Source organism: Podarcis gaigeae (assembly GCF_964106915.1).
Source record: "Podarcis gaigeae genome assembly, chromosome: 1".
NCBI classification, from domain to species: domain Eukaryota; kingdom Metazoa; phylum Chordata; class Lepidosauria; order Squamata; family Lacertidae; genus Podarcis; species Podarcis gaigeae.
In genome coordinates, this window is record NC_139678.1 from 110,298,345 (window position 1) to 110,318,278 (window position 19,934).

General features: G+C 41.6%; 1 protein-coding gene across 8 annotated transcripts in view; it reads right to left on the reverse strand.

Annotated features, from left to right (window-relative positions):
• Window positions 1–7,946: 7,946 nt before the first annotated feature.
• Window positions 7,947–19,934, reverse strand: part of STK39 (serine/threonine kinase 39) — a 108,460-nt gene continuing 96,472 nt past the window's right edge. For all 8 annotated transcript variants that reach the window (XM_083709585.1, XM_083709580.1, XM_083709586.1 and 5 more), the window contains exons 16-18: window positions 19,811–19,879; window positions 13,898–13,962; window positions 7,947–9,498 (exon numbers count right to left, since the gene is read on the reverse strand). In XM_083709585.1, coding sequence (XP_083565711.1) covers window positions 9,424–9,498; window positions 13,898–13,962; window positions 19,811–19,879 — 209 coding nt within the window. In that variant the 3' untranslated portion in view covers window positions 7,947–9,423. The remainder of the gene's footprint in view (window positions 9,499–13,897; window positions 13,963–19,810; window positions 19,880–19,934) is intronic.

Consider the following 19,934-nt stretch of genomic DNA (forward strand, 5'->3'; position numbering starts at 1 on the left):
TTCTTAACCTAAGGTACCACTGTATGCACATTTCCCCACCCTACCGAAAGATGGAACACCAGGCTAAAAAATCACATTAAAAAAAAAACAGCCTGGAAGAACAAGAATGTCTTTGCCTGGTGTTAAAAAGCTGATAATATCAGCACCAGGCAGGTCTCCTTGGGGAGAACCTACCACAATTAGGGGCCACCACTGAAAAAGCCCAAGCTGTCATGGCCATCATCCATACCTGCCTTGGAGGGGACCTTCAGGTTCTGTTTGGTTCCATTCCACTCTATTTTGTTCTGTTCTGTTCTGTGGATACATGTGTGCCTGAGGGTGGCACATTGGCAACCCCTGACATAAGACTATGGCTTCCACTCCCCTGGAAGAATGAGTTCTTCAAGGTTGATTTGGCAGTCAGTCAAGCCTGTTACGCAGGTGGCGCTGTGGGTTAAACCACAGAGCCTAGGACTTGCCGATCAGAAGGTTAGCAGTTCGAATCCCCACGACAGGGTGAGCTCCCATTGCTCGGTCCCTGCTCCTGCCAACCCAGCAGTTCGAAAGCACGTCAAAGTGCAAGTAGATAAATAGGTACCGCTCCGGCAGGAAGGTAAGTGGTGTTTCCGTTCGCTGCTCTGGTTCGTCAGAAACTGCTTAGTCATGCTGGCCACATGACCCGGAAGCTGTACGCTAGCTCCCTCGGCCAATAAAGCGAGATGAGCGCCGCAACTGCAGAGTCAGTCATGACTGGACCTAATGATCAGGGGTCCCTTTACCTTTACCAAGCCTGTTACTAACCAGGCCATTTCCCCATTCCAAGTACACACACACATCCAGTTTAGAAGCCCAGCACCCTCATTTTTAAAAATGGGTATGTAATTCCTCTTAGCAGTAGTCTGCGGAAGTAAAAATTATATATGGAAACAGCAGAGTTTTCTGCCTTTGTTATTATTACGGGACTGATACGTGGCTTTTAGCATCAAAGCAAAAGCATATCAACTGAAAGCCAGGAAAGTGGCTACAAAGCTTTCCTTTAGCAAAGCATCCCAAATTGCTGTGCCCAGCATGAGCTCTCGCTCTCTCAATTCCCCCCCCCCAGTCACATGAGCATACAAACACAAGACGCTTCAGTTTCTCCTCGAACCATTAATTTGTCCCAACTCCCACACAGTGCTTTTGCAAGTGGGAATGATGATTTATAGTTTGTTTCCTATTAATCTTTAAAATAACTTAAAATCCCTCCTATAAATCATGGCTTAGCCCACTTCATTACCTCTGGATTATCTTTTAATATTTCAGATGGAAACCAAGGCTGCAGGATGTTTCCCCTACTTACCTTAATTCCATTTAACTCTGAAGAGGACATTGTTTTCCCGCCAATGAAGGCTGAAAAACAAACCCAGGAATTCAGAAAGAAAGAACTCTCTTTGGGAGAAGAGGGAGGGGAACAGATATAACAGACATGCATTCTGGAGCCATTTAACCATAGACACAGGAAATGAGCAAAATATATAAACGGGGGTAGGGAGCCATGAGTAGCTTGTATGAAACTGCCAAGTGGTGAGGGGCATTCAACTACTGACCAGGTGCAGAGGTGTGGTAGATTGCATGATAAAATATTATCTACATTGTTTAATACAAATCTCAGTAATACCGACTCCCTAACGCACCCCAGTGAAAGCTCGATGGATTTAATAACTGTAGAACAAAAGGAGATAAAGGGGAAATGTTGGTTTGAACAGTAAGGCAGACAGGAAAACAGGTGGAGGGGAGGAATGAGCAGAAAATAGTCTAGGAGTATCTAATTGCCTCATAACTCCATATCTTCACATAAGCTGCCATAATGGCCTTCTGTGTACCCTACTGAGATAACAGAATGATGCCATTTCCAATGGCATGTTTGTATAATGGGTGGCAAGAATTCACCCACACGTGGCCTTTTTTTTTTGTACAAAAAACCCCGCCTGTCAGCAGTTTAGAAGACTTCTTGCTTTGGGGCATAAGCTTTTCTGAATGAACCTCTTCAACGTCTCATCTGCATGATGATCCAGCATTGCCCCGGCCTTCCATAATTGGGGAGTTCTCACTTAACTTGGTTTCATTGAGCAGGTCTGATTGCCTTGGCTATGCATATAAGCTTGACAAGTAGCAATCCAGCAATCATAAAAACAGCCATAAAACCTCGGTTTTTATGTACCCTGTAAGGTTGAGTTTATTCACAGTGGCAAAATGAATTACAGAGTGTCGCAGTGCTCAGCCATTAAATCTGGATATCTAATCAGTTGGGCCATCATGTAAATGAAAGACAAGTAAAAACAAAGGACATTTTCTAGCAGTGGAAAAAAAGCAGGGTTGCAAGGGGGGGGGTCCTGCTTAGGCGGGCAAATCTTGCAGTTCATTAGCAGAGAACTAATGATGCATGAAAATAAAGCTACTTTCATGGACACAAATTCAAGAACAAGTAGCTCTTACATGTCTACAGAATGAAGAATGAAGATATAGTGCTGAATATCTGTCCTTACCCTGGTTTGCCTGGTTAAGTTCTCTGCAGCTTTTTCAGAATCCCAGTGTCTTTTCACACAGATCTCCTCACAAGGGATCAGGCTCTACATATGAAGCTGCCTTTTCCTGAGTCAGACCAATGGTCTCTCTAGCTCAACATTATCTACTCCAACTGGCAGTCAATCCCCAGGGTTTTTAGGCAGGGGACATTCCCAGCCCAACCTGGAGATGCTGAGGACTGAAACTGGGACATTCTGCAGATGCTATTTGAGAACCGGTATAGCAGAGCTTTCCAATCTTTTCATGTTGGTGACACACTTTTTTAGACATGCATCATTTCTTAACACAGCAATTCAGTTTTACTAGCAAACTGGAGGTTGAACTAACCCCTTATAAGACTGGAAGGAGTGTTTGTGTGGCACACATACACACTGCAGCTGACACACTAACGTGTCGTGACACAGTTTGGAAAGCTCAGCGGTATAGTGTAGCAGTTAGAGGACTCGATTTGGATTTAAGGAGTCCTGCATATGAATCCCTGCCCAGCTGCAAAACTCAGAGGTTATCTAGGGCCAGTGCTATTTTTCTAGAAAAAGAAGTGATGGAACTCGCCGTGAAAGAAAAACAAGTGTTGGAACTCACCCATGAATGCCTCTCTAGTTCTCTTAGAATGGCAATGGCACCCACCTGAGAGGTTCTGGAACTGAGTTCCCGAAAGTCCCGTCTGGGGAAAAAGTGCCCTTTCTAGGGCTATTCACACAGTGTAATATCCTTCACACTGAGGGAATATGGGCTGCATGCAGAGCTGCGGATGCCTCCAAAAAAAGGCAAAATAGACCCAAAAGAAGTATTATTTAGGGCAAAAATGAGGCCTTCTTGTAGTGCTTCCACTCGCTATCAGATCCAGCCAGCACAGCCAATAATCAGGGATGATGAGAGCACTAATCCAAAGATCCCTGCAGTTAGGAGTTAAAATAAAAGGTTGGGAAGCAGGTCAGAGCTATTGCGCTTTTCATTTATTCCCCCCAAATGGAGTTAGTTCCCTACATAAAATTTATTACACAGCCTGACACTTTGTGAGGAGGTCAGGTCAGTCTGTGCAGCAGCAGATACCGGGCACGGAAAAGGCATAAACAGGCAGCCCCGTGCAGATTATTTGACCACATAATGCAATTTTGGCAACGGTTTTCAAAATCTGAGGCACTGTGTGTGCCCTCAGGGGAATTGGGAGCCCTGACAAGAAAGACCACAACCAAGGAAAGGCTAATGCATTCACAGCAGTACAAGTGTTTGGCTGTTTCCTTTTGACCTTTTATCCCATTCTTGACTGATTAAATTCTTATGCTAAGCAGCAGGGCCAAATTTTACGCTAATTGCACTACAGGCTCATTAGACCCAGCTGAACTAGAGAGGCAGGCTTGCGATGAACCAGCCGAGCCGCTGTCCACATTTTCGGTTTTGATTGTCACTCAGAGTGATCTCACCGATATTCCCCTTCACAGTGTGAGATATGTAAATTTGGCCTTTGAAAGGCCTTCTCGCCTTCGAATGCCAGCTTACTAATGTTGCTCTTTTCCTCCTGTGTATTGCCGTTCTCGTTCTCGTACAGCTGCCTGTCATGCTCTCAACTTCATGCCTCTGAGGCAAGTCGCTGTATACTTTACTATCACCAGCTATGTGGGTTTCGGTTTCTGCTTCATGAATTACCACAGACCCACTTGAATCGCTGAATTCCACACACAAAAAACACTGTGCTCAGTGGGACACCCCCCCCAGCAACTGGAATAGAGCAGAGAAAAACAACGGCTCAAGTTTAATGGAGATCATCTCTGGTGACAATCGTGTGGTCCAGAATCAGAGCTTCACAGAATGTACAAACAGCAAAACAGACACACATGCAATTTGCCAAATGGAAGGCTCTGCAGGAAGGGGGACGAACCTCTGAATTCTCAGCGGTTGCGCTCTAAGTCAATGGTTGGAAGCACATTTTTCCTCAGAAACTTACGTCCTAACCACACCTAACATATCACTACCAGGAGTGCAAATAACATATCATGTAGAACATCAGGATAAATTTAAGAGACGACGGGTTTGTGCAGCCTTCAATACTGCTTTATACATGCAGGAACTGCAATGCAATGTTGTACTATATCCTCCTCACCCTGAAACAGGATCAGTCCCACTCAGGGTTCCAGTCACATCTTCCTCCAGGATACTTGAAGCTATTAGCAGTTCAAGCAAACCAATTTTCATTCTTCCCGCTGTGGCTCCTGGTGAGGACTATCTGCCGATAACTCAGAGAGTGGACGACAACAACAACAACAACAACAACAACTTCTATACTGTCCTTCCTCCAAGGATCACAGAGTAGTTAACAATATAAAAACACAAAAATATATAGCATAGTAAGAAACAAAAGCAATAACCCCCCCACACAGAGTTTTAAAGGCCATATATTGTTCAATTCGTCATATGTGGTTTCCCATGATCACTTGCAAAGAGTTAGGTCCATGACAGCTGCTTTCCCACAAAACCCTTCTTCAGCCTCTGGATTTTTGCTATAGCATCAAGTCGATAACATAGGAAAGCATGGCTTACACAAGCACTTGCTACCTGTTGACAAGTCAAAGAAAAACACACCCTGTGTGCTTCAGTGTACATTTGTGATGTTCAGTAAACTCCAATGGACTTCAAATTTTGCTCCTGGCTAATGAAAGCTGATATGTGAAAATTAGGTGAGCTGTCTTAACTGAGCAGAAACATTGTCTGTGAACACAAAATCACCACTGCATCTGACTCAAAATCAACAAGATGCAACATTGTGAAATGTTTCTGTTTCTTACAATTGTGGGGCCGGGTGAGGGTGGGGGGATTCTTCCCCGACAAGTGAAACTGAGCAAACTTTCTGCTGTAGCTCAATTTAAATTCAGTAAAAACACTAAGCATTAGATAAAATGGCTTCGGGTGTTGCATTCTGGGAAGTGAACCATCTTGCCACCTCAAGGTTTCACATTCCCACCCCCTGCAGTTTAAGCAATCTTCATTTCCAACCTCAGGGTCAGTTTCCCTTAGTTATATAAATCTTGTAAATTAATGTTAACACAACTTTACTGGTTATTTTTCCTCTTTTTTTAGTATTCAAGTGAACAGCTTTTAACAATACCAATGCTTCATTCTATGTATTCAGAAAACCTTTGAAAGCTTTTGCGCCTCTACATTGATCATTAATGCATGAATGAGCATTAGCTGCTGTAGTTTACTTTTCCAAGATGGTGTTGACTTTTCACTTCATATTACAGGCGCTCGCTCTCTGGGTATTAGCGTGGCCTCTACTTCTGTCAATAGTAACTATGTAAGGAGTTCAGGTGACTACCACTGTTATTTCTGCAGGAATGCTGCATAGAAAGAGGCTTGGGGAGAGAAAAATGTATTAGTGATGCACTGTGAACTCTTCCACAGGCTAGCAGAGTCTTCTTATAGCACAGTGCTGCAAAGCATTGTGGGATAATTGTTTCAGGGACTGCCAACATGGCACCCACAAGCACCACCAGGCTATCTACCAAAACTTCACAGGATGCTTGCATAAGGTAAATATCTCACCTGAAATCCATACTACACAAGAGATTGCTCTTCCCACTTGGTTCCCATCTATACTGACTTGGCCTTGGCCTCTCCTGTTTTGAATGTGCCCCCTTACACATGCCCACGTTTCAATGGATGCCAAGACTGGACACCCTCGTTTACTTCCTTTCTGAAATAAGAGGTCAAATAGCTGTTCTCTCTGAGTGGTTGCTCAATTTGTTTCTCCTACCCCCAATGAACCCAGGTACGCGGGTGGCGCTGTGGGTAAAACCTCAGTGCCTAGGACTTGCCGATCATATGGTCGGCGGTTCAAATCCCCGCGGTGGGGTGAGCTCCCGTCTTTCGGCCCCAGCTCCTGCCCACCTAGCAGTTCGAAAGCACCCCTAAGTGCAAGTAGATAAATAGGTACTGCTTTATAGCGGAAAGGTAAATGGTGTTTCCGTGTGCTGCTCTGGTGCCGGTTCGCCAGAGCAGCTTCGTCACGCTGGCCACGTGACCCAGAAGTGTCTGCGGACAGCACTGGCTCCCGGCCTCTAGAGTGAGATGAGCGCACAACCCTAGAGTCTGTCAAGACTGGCCTGTACGGGCAGGGGTACCTTTACCTTTTATGGCCCCAGAAGTTGGGCATTTAGTGTTTCCAGTCCCATGCTTTGAAGCACTCTTCTAGCAGAAATTCAGCAGGAATCTTCACTTCTGACTGTCAGGAAATCCTTGGAAGGTTTCCTTATGCAAACATACCTAGGCAATTGTTTAAAAAATGTCTTGGGTAACCAGTCATTTTAACAATTGTGCTGTATTCCTTTTAAATGTTTTTTTATGCTGCTGTACACTGCTGTTTTCTTAGAGGATGGTATATAAATACATGAATTAAATAGAGTTGCAGTGAAGAGGCTTCTTATGCAATGTTTATGGTGCTTTGTCACTCCTTACATATCTAAACTATTCTGATTTTTACTTTAAAAGGGGGGGGGGAGAGACTGAACAGCAGAAAGCTGTCAACTGGTTCATTAAAAAGCCATAGGTGTTTGATTTCCTATGCGTGCTCTTACTTCAGCTGAGCTTATTGTGTTCTTCCTTGATCATTTGTCTGTGCCAGGTAACAGCTTTTCCTCTTATTTCAAGGTAGTCGGCAGTAACCCAGTAACATTCATAGCAATGTTTAAATAGCTTTAGCATTTTGTCTCTGCACCATTACTCTCTAATACTGCCTGTTACCTACTCTATAGTGGTGGTATAAATGCTGCACATGGTCTCTATTCACCCGTAGAGGAACATCCCCATTTTTCCGGTCTTCCTTGACCACAGGGATGGATTTTTAGAATTCCTTGCCTCCTCCCCGCAAAAAAACTTTTGAAAAAGAAAACCAAGTACTTATTAACACAACAGCTTTAAACAATTGTTCTGTGATGACAAGTGGTTTTTGTTTTTGAAAAACTAAAACTCAAAAAAGAAAAGAAAATATGGAAGTAAAGAGGCTTCTCACCAGTTAAAGATGTGCAGGGGTTGACTGCTAATTACTAAAAAACTAGAAATGACACGAACTCAAGGAAAGCGGGAAATGGAAAGAAAATGGAGTTAACTTCCAGAGTTAAGTCTGCTGCAGCAAAAACAATGAAGGTGGCGCCATAAAGATGAAGAAAAGCAGACTGCTTCTGGTTGGTAAGAAGTGTTAGGATGCTAGACTGACTCATCCTTGAACTGAGCATGTGCAACACGTGGGGCGCATTTTGAAGTGCTCCATATATACACTGAACCAACAGCAATTGGAGACAGTAACCAGTCACCTGGGGTGGGTGAATTTTTTATTCCACTCTCACGGTTACTTGGAATTCTGACTTAATACAACGCAGCTTCACCCTTAAAGGAAAGTCAACAACTTATTTGTGCAATACACTTTTATTTTCCTTTTACCTCTGCAGTCAGTCTTTGAGTAATCATTGTGTAAACAATAGAATGGAATGGAATTACAATGAGTTGTATGCAAATGGTTCTAGAACACCTCAAACATTTATGACAAGGCATTATAAATAACTCTTAAATAACACATTTGCCATTCCCCCCCAGTATGTTAAGAGAGCTGCCATTTATCTAAGTTTAGCAAGGAAGTTGTTTAACATGATAACATCCAAGAAACCCACTTCTGAAAATACGCTTCAGATTAGAGAATCATTCTAACATTTACTAGCTCCAAAATATCTATGCCACAGGTTAAGCGTATGACTACTTCGGTCTGAAGTATTTAAAAAGGTTTTGTAACAGAATTTTGTATCTTTTACCTTTTAAGTCATTGCACAAAGCCCTTTCTTATTATTTGCACTCCACCTGGGTGTTCTGCAGAATTTCAAGTAAAGCTCAGATTCTCTTCAAGTTTTATCATTATAAAACAATTCCTATCCCTTAAAGATAAGCCAAATCAGAGATGGGCAAAGTAAAGGCATTTTTTAGCTTAATGGCAACTGTTTATAAGGTCTCAGCTTGTAGACTCCCCCAACAAAGCAGAACGTAGGCCATATTTGTCTCAAGTCTCTGCTACAATAAATCTTCCTCATTACTCAGCAATCTAGACATGGCAGGCCTAGAGATGAGATGAGCTCAGATTCACCCAGCTTCAGGCACAGTCTTAGAACATTTAATATCTGCAAGGCACCTCCCACACTCTTGACAATCCACTTGCGGATTTTAAAAGGACACACAAACCAAACAAAACCAAAACTAAATGCCTACAACAGTTCAAAAAAGGGGGAAACCAGAGATAGTGACAAATACTTCAAAGATAAACCTGAAACTCTCTTTAAAACAAACATGTTTAACTGCAATAAGCACGTAAATCAAGAAATGGAGAGGGAGAAATCAATTTCTTACAACTAGGATGTATAATGCATAAATATAGGGGGAAATAAAATTCACAGTTGGGTTTTAAAACTAGAATTCAAGTTTGGCTAATAAACTCTAGCATTTACCATTATGTTCATTTCTACATACAACAAAAGAGAGTTGGTATCATCCACTAAAATAGTTATTACTGCATTATTATTTTAATTAAAGAATAGCTCTGATAGAAAATTCCTTTTGTAACCAATGGATACATAGCCACCTGAGCACATTTCCAATCTGTCTGGTTTTTTGTTTTGTTTTTTACTTCAGGGAAATCCAAACTGATTGCTAGAGACACATTTAGTAGCTTTTGGAATGTTAGCAGAAGCAGTGTAGCTGTGGACTTTTGCTTGGGTTCCAACTTGGTGATTTGCTAGAGAATGAAGCAGAAATTCAGTGTGTGGTGCTTGAAATTTTTCCTTTGCAATGTAAAGCTGGCCTCTTCGCAATCTCACCGTTTCGCCGGGGGTCAAGTGATTGGCATCAGCTGACACTTAACTGAGCAAACCCAATCAGTTTTACTTCATCAGGGATCTCGGTACCATCACAGCCAGAAGCCTGGAGGGGAAAAAGCAGGAGGGAAACCCCACAAAAATGTCAATATGTGTAAGGAGAACTATGGTTTGTTTGTTTTGCAAGCATTTTTAAAGACCTTTATTATATTACATCTGACAGATACACAGCATATCATATAGGCATCAAGCCATAATGTGTTGAGGCATATCTATCTATATGCTTGCATAATATCTTCATAACCTCTTTAATTTAATGCACATTATACTTTTTTTAAAAAACAACTGTGCATTTTCCATTTTTCTATTTATGCACATTTTACCACTGTACAGAAATTTTGCGCAGACTTCCCAACCTTACATTCCATGGCATTCTTAACAAACCTAGCTCTTGCTGCATATCAGTTTGTTACTCACTGCCAAAGGGGTATCTACAAGAGTGGGGGATGTAGCTTGAATCATGACACCTGAATGGGTAGCAGGTGGCAGCTACCTGTTAAAAGGGGGTTGGACCTGTGTGTTTATGAGAAAAGGTTTTAGTAGTTAAACCAGGAATAGCCAACATACCACCCATAGCATGTGAAAGGCACCAGCTCCCAACAGCTTCAGCTAATGTGACTGAAGCTCCCTCGGCCCAGTATACCTGAAAACGGCCTCAGTCCAGTATACCTGAAGGAGCGTCTCCACCTCCATCGTTCTGCCCAGACACTGAGGTCCAGCGCCGAGGGCCTTCTGGCGGTTCCCTCGCTGCGAGAAGCCAAGTTACAGGGAACCAGGCAGAGGGCCTTCTCGGTAGTGGCACCCGCCCTGTGGAACGCCCTCCCACCAGATGTCAAAGAGAAAAATAACTACCAAACTTTTAGAAGACATCTAAAGGCAGCCCTCTTTAGGGAAGCTTTTAATGTTTAATAGGTTATTGTATTTTGGTGTTTTGTTGGAAGCCGCCCAGAGTGGCTGGGGGGACCCAGCCAGATGGGCGGGGTATAAATAAATTATTATTATTTATTATTATTATTATTATTATTATTATTATTATTATTATTATTATTATTATTATTTTGTTGTTGTTGTTGTTGTTGTTGTTGTTGTTGTTATTGTCAGGGACAATAGGCATTGTAGACTTAACGACAGCTTGAGGGTACTATGTTGGCTACTCCTGCTGCAAACCATTTTCTTTATATTTCAAAATGCAAGACCTTTAAATATGCAGTGTTGGACTTCTCCCCTGTTCCAAGCCTGCCCTAGCCAATTTCCTGGAAACTGCAACAGGGCTAATGTAGCTGACCTTCATTAACTCAAGTTCGCGTTTGTTTTATCAAGATGCGATAGATCTTTGAATCAATATTACTAATTAAAACAACAGCTTGGAGACACACACTCCCCTCTCCCTATTGAGGGCAAGCTGAAAAATAAGCCACAGTTGTCCGACATTTTAAATCAGCAGAGACTGATACGTTTGTCAAGAGCATAAATTTAGCACTTCTGCAATTAACTACCCTGTGTCAATGATCCCAAGTGTTAACATGTCCTAATCGTTCTGTGAATATATCCATTTTAAGCCATTCTTGAATAGGCTTCATCTACTGCAGGCAGAAAAGAATTTTGTTGTTGTCTTTAAAAAAAGCAGAACTTTTTTTTTGTTATTATCTTATTGAAATATCATTAAAAAGATAAAAGAAGCAAGAGTATATATTATATAAATTTAAGAAGTTTTTAAAAAGCACCTCACAACTAAAAAAAGAATCCGGGAACAATTTAGGTTTTATACCAGCTATTTCAATAAGCCTGCCTAAAGAAACAAATTTCTCTTATTGGATGCCTAAAAGAGAGGGAGAATTGCAAGGCAGGTTCTGAGAGCCCTGCAGTTCACATTAAATTCCCAACCATCAGAGCTTCAAAGGGACACATCACCTGACATCACTATGACATCAGGTGATTATCAGGAGTGGCTCCGCCCAACTGTCAACTTTGACTTTCCAGGGGTAGGAAGAGATAAAAGATCTGGCCCTCCAACCAGAAAAAGTTTCCCATCCTTTGTTTACGTCAGCCTTTTTCAACCTTGGGTTCCCAGATGTCGTTGGACTACAAATCCCATCTTCCCTGACCACTGGGTCCTGCTAGCTAGGGTTGATGGGAGTTGTAGGCCAACAGCATCTGGGGACCTAAAGTTGAGAGAGACTGATCTAGATAGACAATCAACTATATTCAGGTACAGCCAGAGTCAACCAGCCCTCATATACACTTTCAATTATCTTACGAACACACTCCTGTTATCTAATACCTCTGCATCTGTGGAGGGCCTCTTGAGAAGATGCCTTACAGCCGTCTCAATCAGGCCAGGCCTTCCCCACAGAAGCATTAATTGCTCCCTTGACCCACTTGCCCAGAGCCTTCCAACTAGCTTTTGTTAGCGAAATGTGTGTGATTATACAGCAGCGAAGGTGCCTTAAGATTTTGGCACTTGAATTCATGTTATGTGTAAAATTGCAATCATGGATTGCTTTATTTACTTACTTACTTATTTAATCCTTATTTGGGAACAGACCATATAGTAGAAGCATAGTAATTTCCTTGCTGCTTAGTGGCTCACCGTTTTTAAAATAATAAATAACTGAAGAGTTTCCTCCCAAGCACTGTTTCCTAAATGAGGCCATACATTTCCCCACAAAGCCTTATAGAAAGGAAGCATCTAGAAGTAAGTTGTGTTTCTTTTGCATCTAAAATTGCAACCCACCATAGTTTCTGCAGCACTTATCTTCATAGCCCCATGTAGACAATACCTTTTTTAAATGCAAAAGCACTGCATTTATGCGAATAAATGAAGTACATTATTCATTCCAAGAGCCGAAAGGAGGTTTTTTTGTGCAGAATGTAATACAGAACACATCCAATAATAAACACTTTTTACTGAAATCTACTCATTGCAAGCTTTAACTGTGGCTGCTACTCCACCACAATCCTCCTTTCAACATCTAAGAATTGCACTAAATTCTGAACTGTATGTAATCACTAAGACAACTGTTGCTACATCATGGCTTCATGTTTATCTTGAGTAACCTGAATGCCACCCATATTATGTTATAGCCCCGACAAACCAATTACATCTATGGTTCAATGGCTCCCAAACACAGCCTTGGCATAAATGACCTCTATTGTGATTTGATGGCTTTGTATGACAGCCTCTCACCTGGGCCATTCTACAGTTGCTTCCTATCACATGTCGCAGTTATCTTTCACAACTAAACAGATCTTAGTCAATTGGCTCCACCAGAACGCTTCTTTAGAACAACCACCGCTGCGATCCATTTTAAATTACTGGACATATACGTGTTAAAAGCTACAATATTAGAAGATAGGAAAACAGTTTTCAGATCCATGTTTCCCAGTTTAGCTCCTACAAAATGTATCACTAAAAATGGTGGCTCCGCAGCAGGAACTTTTTACCTGCACGTTTTTCTGGCATGTGATCCATGAACTCTCCAGTTTTGCTGATAAATCTCACTTGTTTCTTTTACTCTCCCTTAGCAAACAGAGCAGAGAACATTAGCTCCTCGGCATCGAATGGTGTGGTGGGGGTCTGGGAAAGGGGAGAATCGCTCACAAATGGAGAAACGCCCCACATCAGGTAGGAGCTATTTGCAATCCATCCCAAATTGTTTAGATGGGTCCTCTGGAGAGGCTTTTTGAGGTGGCTGCAGAGGGACAGAGGGGAAGGCAAATTTTCCTTCTATGAACCTCCATAAGTTAATTTATCTTACAATCCAAGCCACTATGCACCAGGGAAGGAATTGACACGTTTAGCTGCAAGTTTATGAACATGGAGAATTAGCAGCGCCCGTGCAACTAAGTGCATGCTGTGTAAGAAGTGCAAGCCACCATTTCATCTGGCTAAACATGTGGTGCTGGCATGCTATTACTGCACTCTGGATCTCAGGAACAATGCAGTGCTTATTGCAATTCAAGCACAGCACTGTTAACACAAAACAACAGCAAGTCCCCTCCACAAAGAATACTGCTCTCTTTATAGAAAATACTGTAGAGCCATTGGTTCAGCTGGTCCTAATCAGAAAGCCTTGGCTATTTTCCTAAGTAATAAACCTGAGACATCAATAGTCGCTTAACTTCAAGAGCAGCTGTTGAGTCTTTGGATACATATGCCAAGTTTGTTTTTTAATCTTCGAAATTAAGTAGTGCTGTTTTCTGCAAATTATCCTTTCCAGTTAGTGAACTGTTTGTTTGTTTTTCAAAAAAAAAAAAGAGACCATTAAAACTGTTTTCTGCTTTCCTGTTTCAGTTTGTGTAGGGTAATAAAACGTTGAAAAGGTCAATGTTCAGTACAGAAAGGCAGCTAATAAAGCACTAGAAATTAAGAAGACCTGGCTCAAAAGATCAGTAATTGTTTTCTATTTATTACATTACTTTATTGACCACAGTACTGTACTTACCAGCTTAAAGGTTAATGTTTTCAAGGCCTTGGGATCATCTACTATTTTTTGTAAATTAGCAGCAACTGAGGAAAACAAAGCATAGAAAATGGAGTACACAGAAAGCAACATGGTATACAGTTAATCATTGAATACATTTATTCAGGAGAAGCAGAATGGTGAACTTGTAAGAAGCTGCACCCCAAATTACACAAATTTCCGCTTGATTGCAACAGATGCATGGCAAGCACCTGCTCTATTTCTTTGTGTCCTAATTCAATATTTGTCCTCTGTAGATGGATCTTCATGGGGGGGGGGATTACAAAATTTCATCTCGATATGGTTTCTGTTCTAACATTTTCGCAGAGCTTGTTTTGTAGGGACCAGGACTTAGAAAGACGGGAAAATATATATTGTATTAGTTGCACACTTGCACTCAACTTCTGAAGACTATGATAATTTAATAGCCATTTCAGCCCAGCATATTAAGTGGGTAAACAGAATGTTATTTATAGCTTTAAAAAGAGAAACAACAGGGTAGTAATTAACACACAACCCACAAGACCATCATCTTCTGTAGGACTGCAAGTTTAAAAAAAGATCTATATGGCCTAGTTTTCTTGCTAAGTAGAAGAAGAAATAGATTTATTTTTTAAGGGGAAAGTGTGGGTTTTTCTCCCCACTAAGAAGAGGTCTGAACTTTATATATTCTAAAAGCAGAAAAATAATAGTCAGCTGGCACCTTCTGACTCCTGAGTCTACAGCTTTTATCTATTCAATGCTAATCCCAGGAGGTAAACTTTCATTTTATCTCTTGTGACCCACCAAGTTGAATTTAGCTCACCTGCCACCTCTGGTGCCCCACCACCAACTTCATTACCCTTCTGTTGCTGTCAGCTGCCTGGTATGGTGAAGATGGGTGGTGTTGATACTGTTTTCTAGCACCTAAAATACATGGTCCCTGGGCTGCACTTGTCTTGGTCAGTTTGAAGAAATGTACGTCTGCTCTAAGAGTAGTGGATGAAATCACAAGTGGCATCCCAGTGGCAAGTTCACCATCACCACCACTGCCCTAACAGCATTTAAGGATATACTTATTAGAACACGCTTGTGAAAAGTATTTGCAAATGTGGCAGTAGCAACATGGTGCAAACTTTGCAACCAGGATGCTTCAGGCAGCATGTCAAATACGACATGAGCTCCACCCCAATCCAGCCTGAGCTTGATCATATGCAGTCAAATACTCTTAAGTCACAAACACTGTTTGCTTTTAAGTGTCATTGCTCCCTTCCTGTCCCTTCTGTTTTCTTTTAACGCAAACAGTAATTTTGTTTTCTGGCTATTAGAAAAACATCAGTGTGTTGACAATCATTTCTTATTGTAATTCTGTTTCTCTTCTAGTTATGTGCTTACATAAGCAATCTTTCACTCTTTATTATGATAAAATGGGCAAATGCTGTGCAACTACCATCATCCCTGACCACTGGCCATGATGGTTGGAAATGGAGTCCAACAAAACCTGGTTAGTCCTGCCCATGTCCCCCAGTGATAAATTCAAGCATCTATCAAAAAGTAAGTTGTGCCACATGGGTTTTATGATATGTAAAAACAAATTATAATGAAGAAACAAATAGAGATGCAACGTTCCTGATGTGAAGTCTCATATTTAACAGTCCCTAGACCTCATCCTCCCAAATCCTTGGGAAAATTAGCCACTCCGGAAAGAGGCAGTAGAGACAGACAATGGACAAAGACAAGACGGTAGCTCCTCCTCTCCTCTGATTGTGAACAATCCCCACTCCTATTATTTCTGCCCATTACTGGGAGTTATTTAAGAGTTCAACAGACTAGGCTAGGCTAGGCCGTTTATGTTTTCAGTGGTGAGCATAAGGTATAGCCCAGCTTTAGAAGTATGAAGAAACCATTGGAAATTACTTCGTGTTCTTTGACAAGCATTTTAAGATACTTATTTCCGCATTGATCTGATGCCATTACTATGTTAATTTTGACATTTGAAAGTCGTTGGTTCATTAAACCTGCTGCACTTCAAGAGTAGAAGGAACTGAATTTGTGATTAACTAGTTTCCAGAATAACTCAATCAGTCAGCCATTATCCAAAGTTTTCTTGAAAAGAAGGATCCCAGCTGAGGCAGCACTAGGTGAAGAAAAGCAGTACTCTCACCAAAGTACAGGGCCACAGTAGGCCCAGATTAGAGACTCACAGAATGAAAATGCCTTGGTTCAAGTTTCTTTGCTGACCTGGGGAGGGGGAGAGAGCGAGCTTCACAACATTTCAGCTTGAGCACAATATGCAGAACTTGTAGTCAACCAAGTTTTACTCAAAGTAGCCATGCTGAACATGTCTGTTAGGGTCATTCATTTCAATGGGTCTATTCTGAGTAAAACCTACTTGAGTATCACCCATGGATATTGATTAAAGAAGTTTCTATACAATAGTGGAAGTGCCTTGTGCATTTTTCCATGCTCACAAAATCTTACGTCATAATAAATCTGTTAGTCATCAAAGGTGCCACAAAACACTCTTGTGCTGGCTACAGTTCAGACCAGTGGCATAGTGTGGAGGGGCCACAGGGGTGTTGCCCTGGGAGCAAAATTGTTAGGAGCACAAAATTTCAACAGCCAGTGCTGCCTCAATACAGCTGTGGGCTCCATTGAAAACTGCTTCTGCATGTGAACCTGGAAGTGACCTCTGCAGACAAGGAAATGACTCTTCTTATCTCTATGGCTGTGATCTCCTGGGTTACGTAGATGCCATTAGGCAGTTGAATGCGCATGTGTACTCCATCCGTTACCCAGCCACCCAGCGCTCCAGCGGCGCCGGGCTTCGGTAACCTAGGCTATGACCCTGGTTCAGACTCTCCCACAGCCTACATTCCACGTCAATACACACAAGAGATGCTCAAAAGGCAGGTTTGCAGTCATGGGAGAACACTTGAAAAACATACACAGTACAGCATAAAGTACTTGTGTGGGTTGTTAAAAATCAAGGTGTGCCACTTCATAGTAGCCTGGCAGTTATCAATCAGGGCCTCCATTGTCAACATCTACCATCACTTTCATAAAACTGACTAGTGAAGAAAGATCAAGCAGAAGCTCTCGCCAAATTTTAGTCCTTATATTTTAATCAAAACAGGAAATGTTATTTGACAACCAATTCCTGTTAACTCAAGGTATCTCCCCTGAAGAAACTACTTTAGGTTTGAAACACAACGATACCTTTGTTTTGAGATAGGACGCAATGGCAGACAGAGGTGCAGATCAAGGGAATGCCTGCAAGTAATCCCTGCAAATTGCACTGTCAGCTAACTGTTAAGAAGAGAAGCCACACTTTGCTCAGAAACAACATAAGGTTAAAAATAACCTCTGATGTGCACAAGTGCAGACACACATTCCTGTATTTCAATCCTAGTTCTGAGCAGAAAAACTAAAAGGGTCAAATGGTTTCTCTCCCGCATTGATTCACTGCTCAAAATGGTCACCTGCTACAGCAGCTTTTCCTTAAAAAAATAAAAGCTGTGAGATTGTTACAGGGGGTCTGCTGTCCAAAATTTAGTTTAGCCCCCCCGTTACATTATCAAATTCTCTCTGAGGAATACTAAAGTGAATCCTGGTGATATGTGAACAAGGTTTTGAAGGACAGGAACACACAAAGTGGAGATCAAGAATAGGTGGGGAAATTAATATCACTATTTTATCCAAGAAGCAACTTGAAAAAAAATACTGAAGAGAGAGAGAGACACAACCTAAAGCCTTCTGAAACAAGGATCGAGTCATGAAGTTTTGAGAGATAGAGTGCTTTGTGAAAAGGGTTTCTGTTGTGTTTTGTACCCCTGGCCATGCAGGTTACTGTTTCATGGCTTTCCCGTATCTTAACGATTCACAGTGCATTAAGGAGCAGGATGGAAAGCTGCGCAAAAAGACATCTAAATTCCATCTTCAGCTAGATGTATGTATCAAGAGACGGAGGTGTAGAAGATGGGGAAATGAATAGGCAGGGGAAATGATGAAAGCAGGAGTGGCAAGTCTTCAGAAGCTTTACAATATTCTCCTGTGCTTTAACTACAAATGCCATTGCAAATTAGGCAGAGACTGTATGCAGACACTTTGATCTCTCTTTTAATATAAAACTGAAGCAAGCGACTTTTACATTACGAAGGCAAACCATGCCATGGAGCAAGTCACTATGGGATTTTTCAAGAGAAAGAATACTGTTATTTTCATATCCTTAAGCAAATTCACTCTTATGTGTCTGACCAATCCGACTGAAGTATGGCGAGAAATTATGTTAAAGTGCGCTATTTCGGTTAACCTTTTATGCCTTTTCTTTTTAAACACATTGTGCAAAGACTAAACAAACAATTCTTCTTTACTCAAGTCTCACCAGAAGTCGATGTCATATAATATTTCAACCCCTCTTGGTTACCAAGGCATAAGCCTCCTATTATCTTAAATTTATATATATATTCACAGTAAATTCAAAATGCAAAGCTTGCTGTACAAACTTCATAGGCTGAAGAGGGCACTGGAGAAAATTCTTTCAATGATATTTTACATTTATTTTACACCAGAGATTTCCCAGTCAGCTTGTCAAAGCCAGTTGGTTCCCAGTACGTTTCCGGGCACAATTCAAAGCGTTGGTGCTGACCTTTAAAGGCCTAAACGGCCTCTGCCCTGTATACCTGAAGGAGCATCTCCACCCCCATTGTTCAGCCCAGACACTGAGGTCCAGCTCCAAGGGCCTTCTGGTGGTTCCCTCCCTGCAAGAAGTGAGGTTACAGGGAACCAGGCAGAGGGCCTTCTCAGTAGTGGCGCCTGCCCTCCCATCAAATGTTAAAGAAATAAACAGCTATCTGACTTTCAGAAGACATCTGAAGGCAGCTCTGTTTAGGGAAGTTTTTAATGTTGGATGTTTTATCGTGTTTTTAATATTCTGTTGGGAGTCGCCCAGAGTGGCTGGGCAAACCCAGCCAGATGGGTGGGGTATAAATAATAAATTATTATTATCTACAGGTTGCTTCTCTGCATGCTTCAGCTGAAAAGTGGAATTGCAACGTACCGGTTGCTTTCAGTCAGGGTGCTTTGGGAACTGATGGAACCTGTTCCTTCCTAAAAAAAATAAATTTAGCTAAACAGCAATCCCTGTAGGAAAAAACCCCTGAGAAGATTGTTTTGGTGAGGAGAAATGTCAGTAAATCAAGTCGCACACACCAGTAAGCAAGTAGCTTATATGCATTTTTGGCAGACACTGGGAATCTTCCCTCTTTAATGAGTTCATCCAGTAGGCCCTATCTTTGTATCAGAGGAAGTTGAACACTCTCTTCTCTTTCATTTTCTGGATCTCCTTCTCATGTCTATGGGGGACACTGGAAGGTTATGAGAACCATAAAGAAACCTCATTTTTCTTAAGGAACAGGATGTGGGTGGCCAAAATATATGTTGGAGCCTTTTGTAAGGCCTATTTCTGTGGAAGTCTCAGCCTGAAATGCTGTGGGGTGTGTGTGTGTGTGTGTGTGTGTGTGTGTGTGTTTGGGGGGGGGGATCAGAAGAGAAGAAAACCTCATACTTTTAGAAGCATACGCATAGATCCTAACACCACAGATACAGAAGAGTTCCAAATGAAGCTGAACATTTTATGTTACCAAACAAGCAAGAATTCCACCAGGAGGCAGAGATAATCACTGAAGCTAAATAAAAATATCTTAGTTAAACCACACTGAAGTACCGTATTGCTTATTTATATTAGAAATCATGCTGAGGATTCCCTTGAGAATCGATGGTAGTCAATGAAGTTTTGATAACACGGGTCCTTTTTGTGCAAAACCAAAGAATAAGAGAGGTTGTGAATGGGCCCTTATCCATTTAACCATACTGAGTTACAGCAACAGTGTAATTTCAAAACGAAACATGATTTACCTATGACTACATCGTGGCCGTCAACCAGGCCTGCAGAGAACAGCTCTTGAGAAACGCCATCTGCTGTGTCTGTGTGGAACGTGAAATGAATATGTATTAGTCATAATTAAACTGGGGGGGTGGG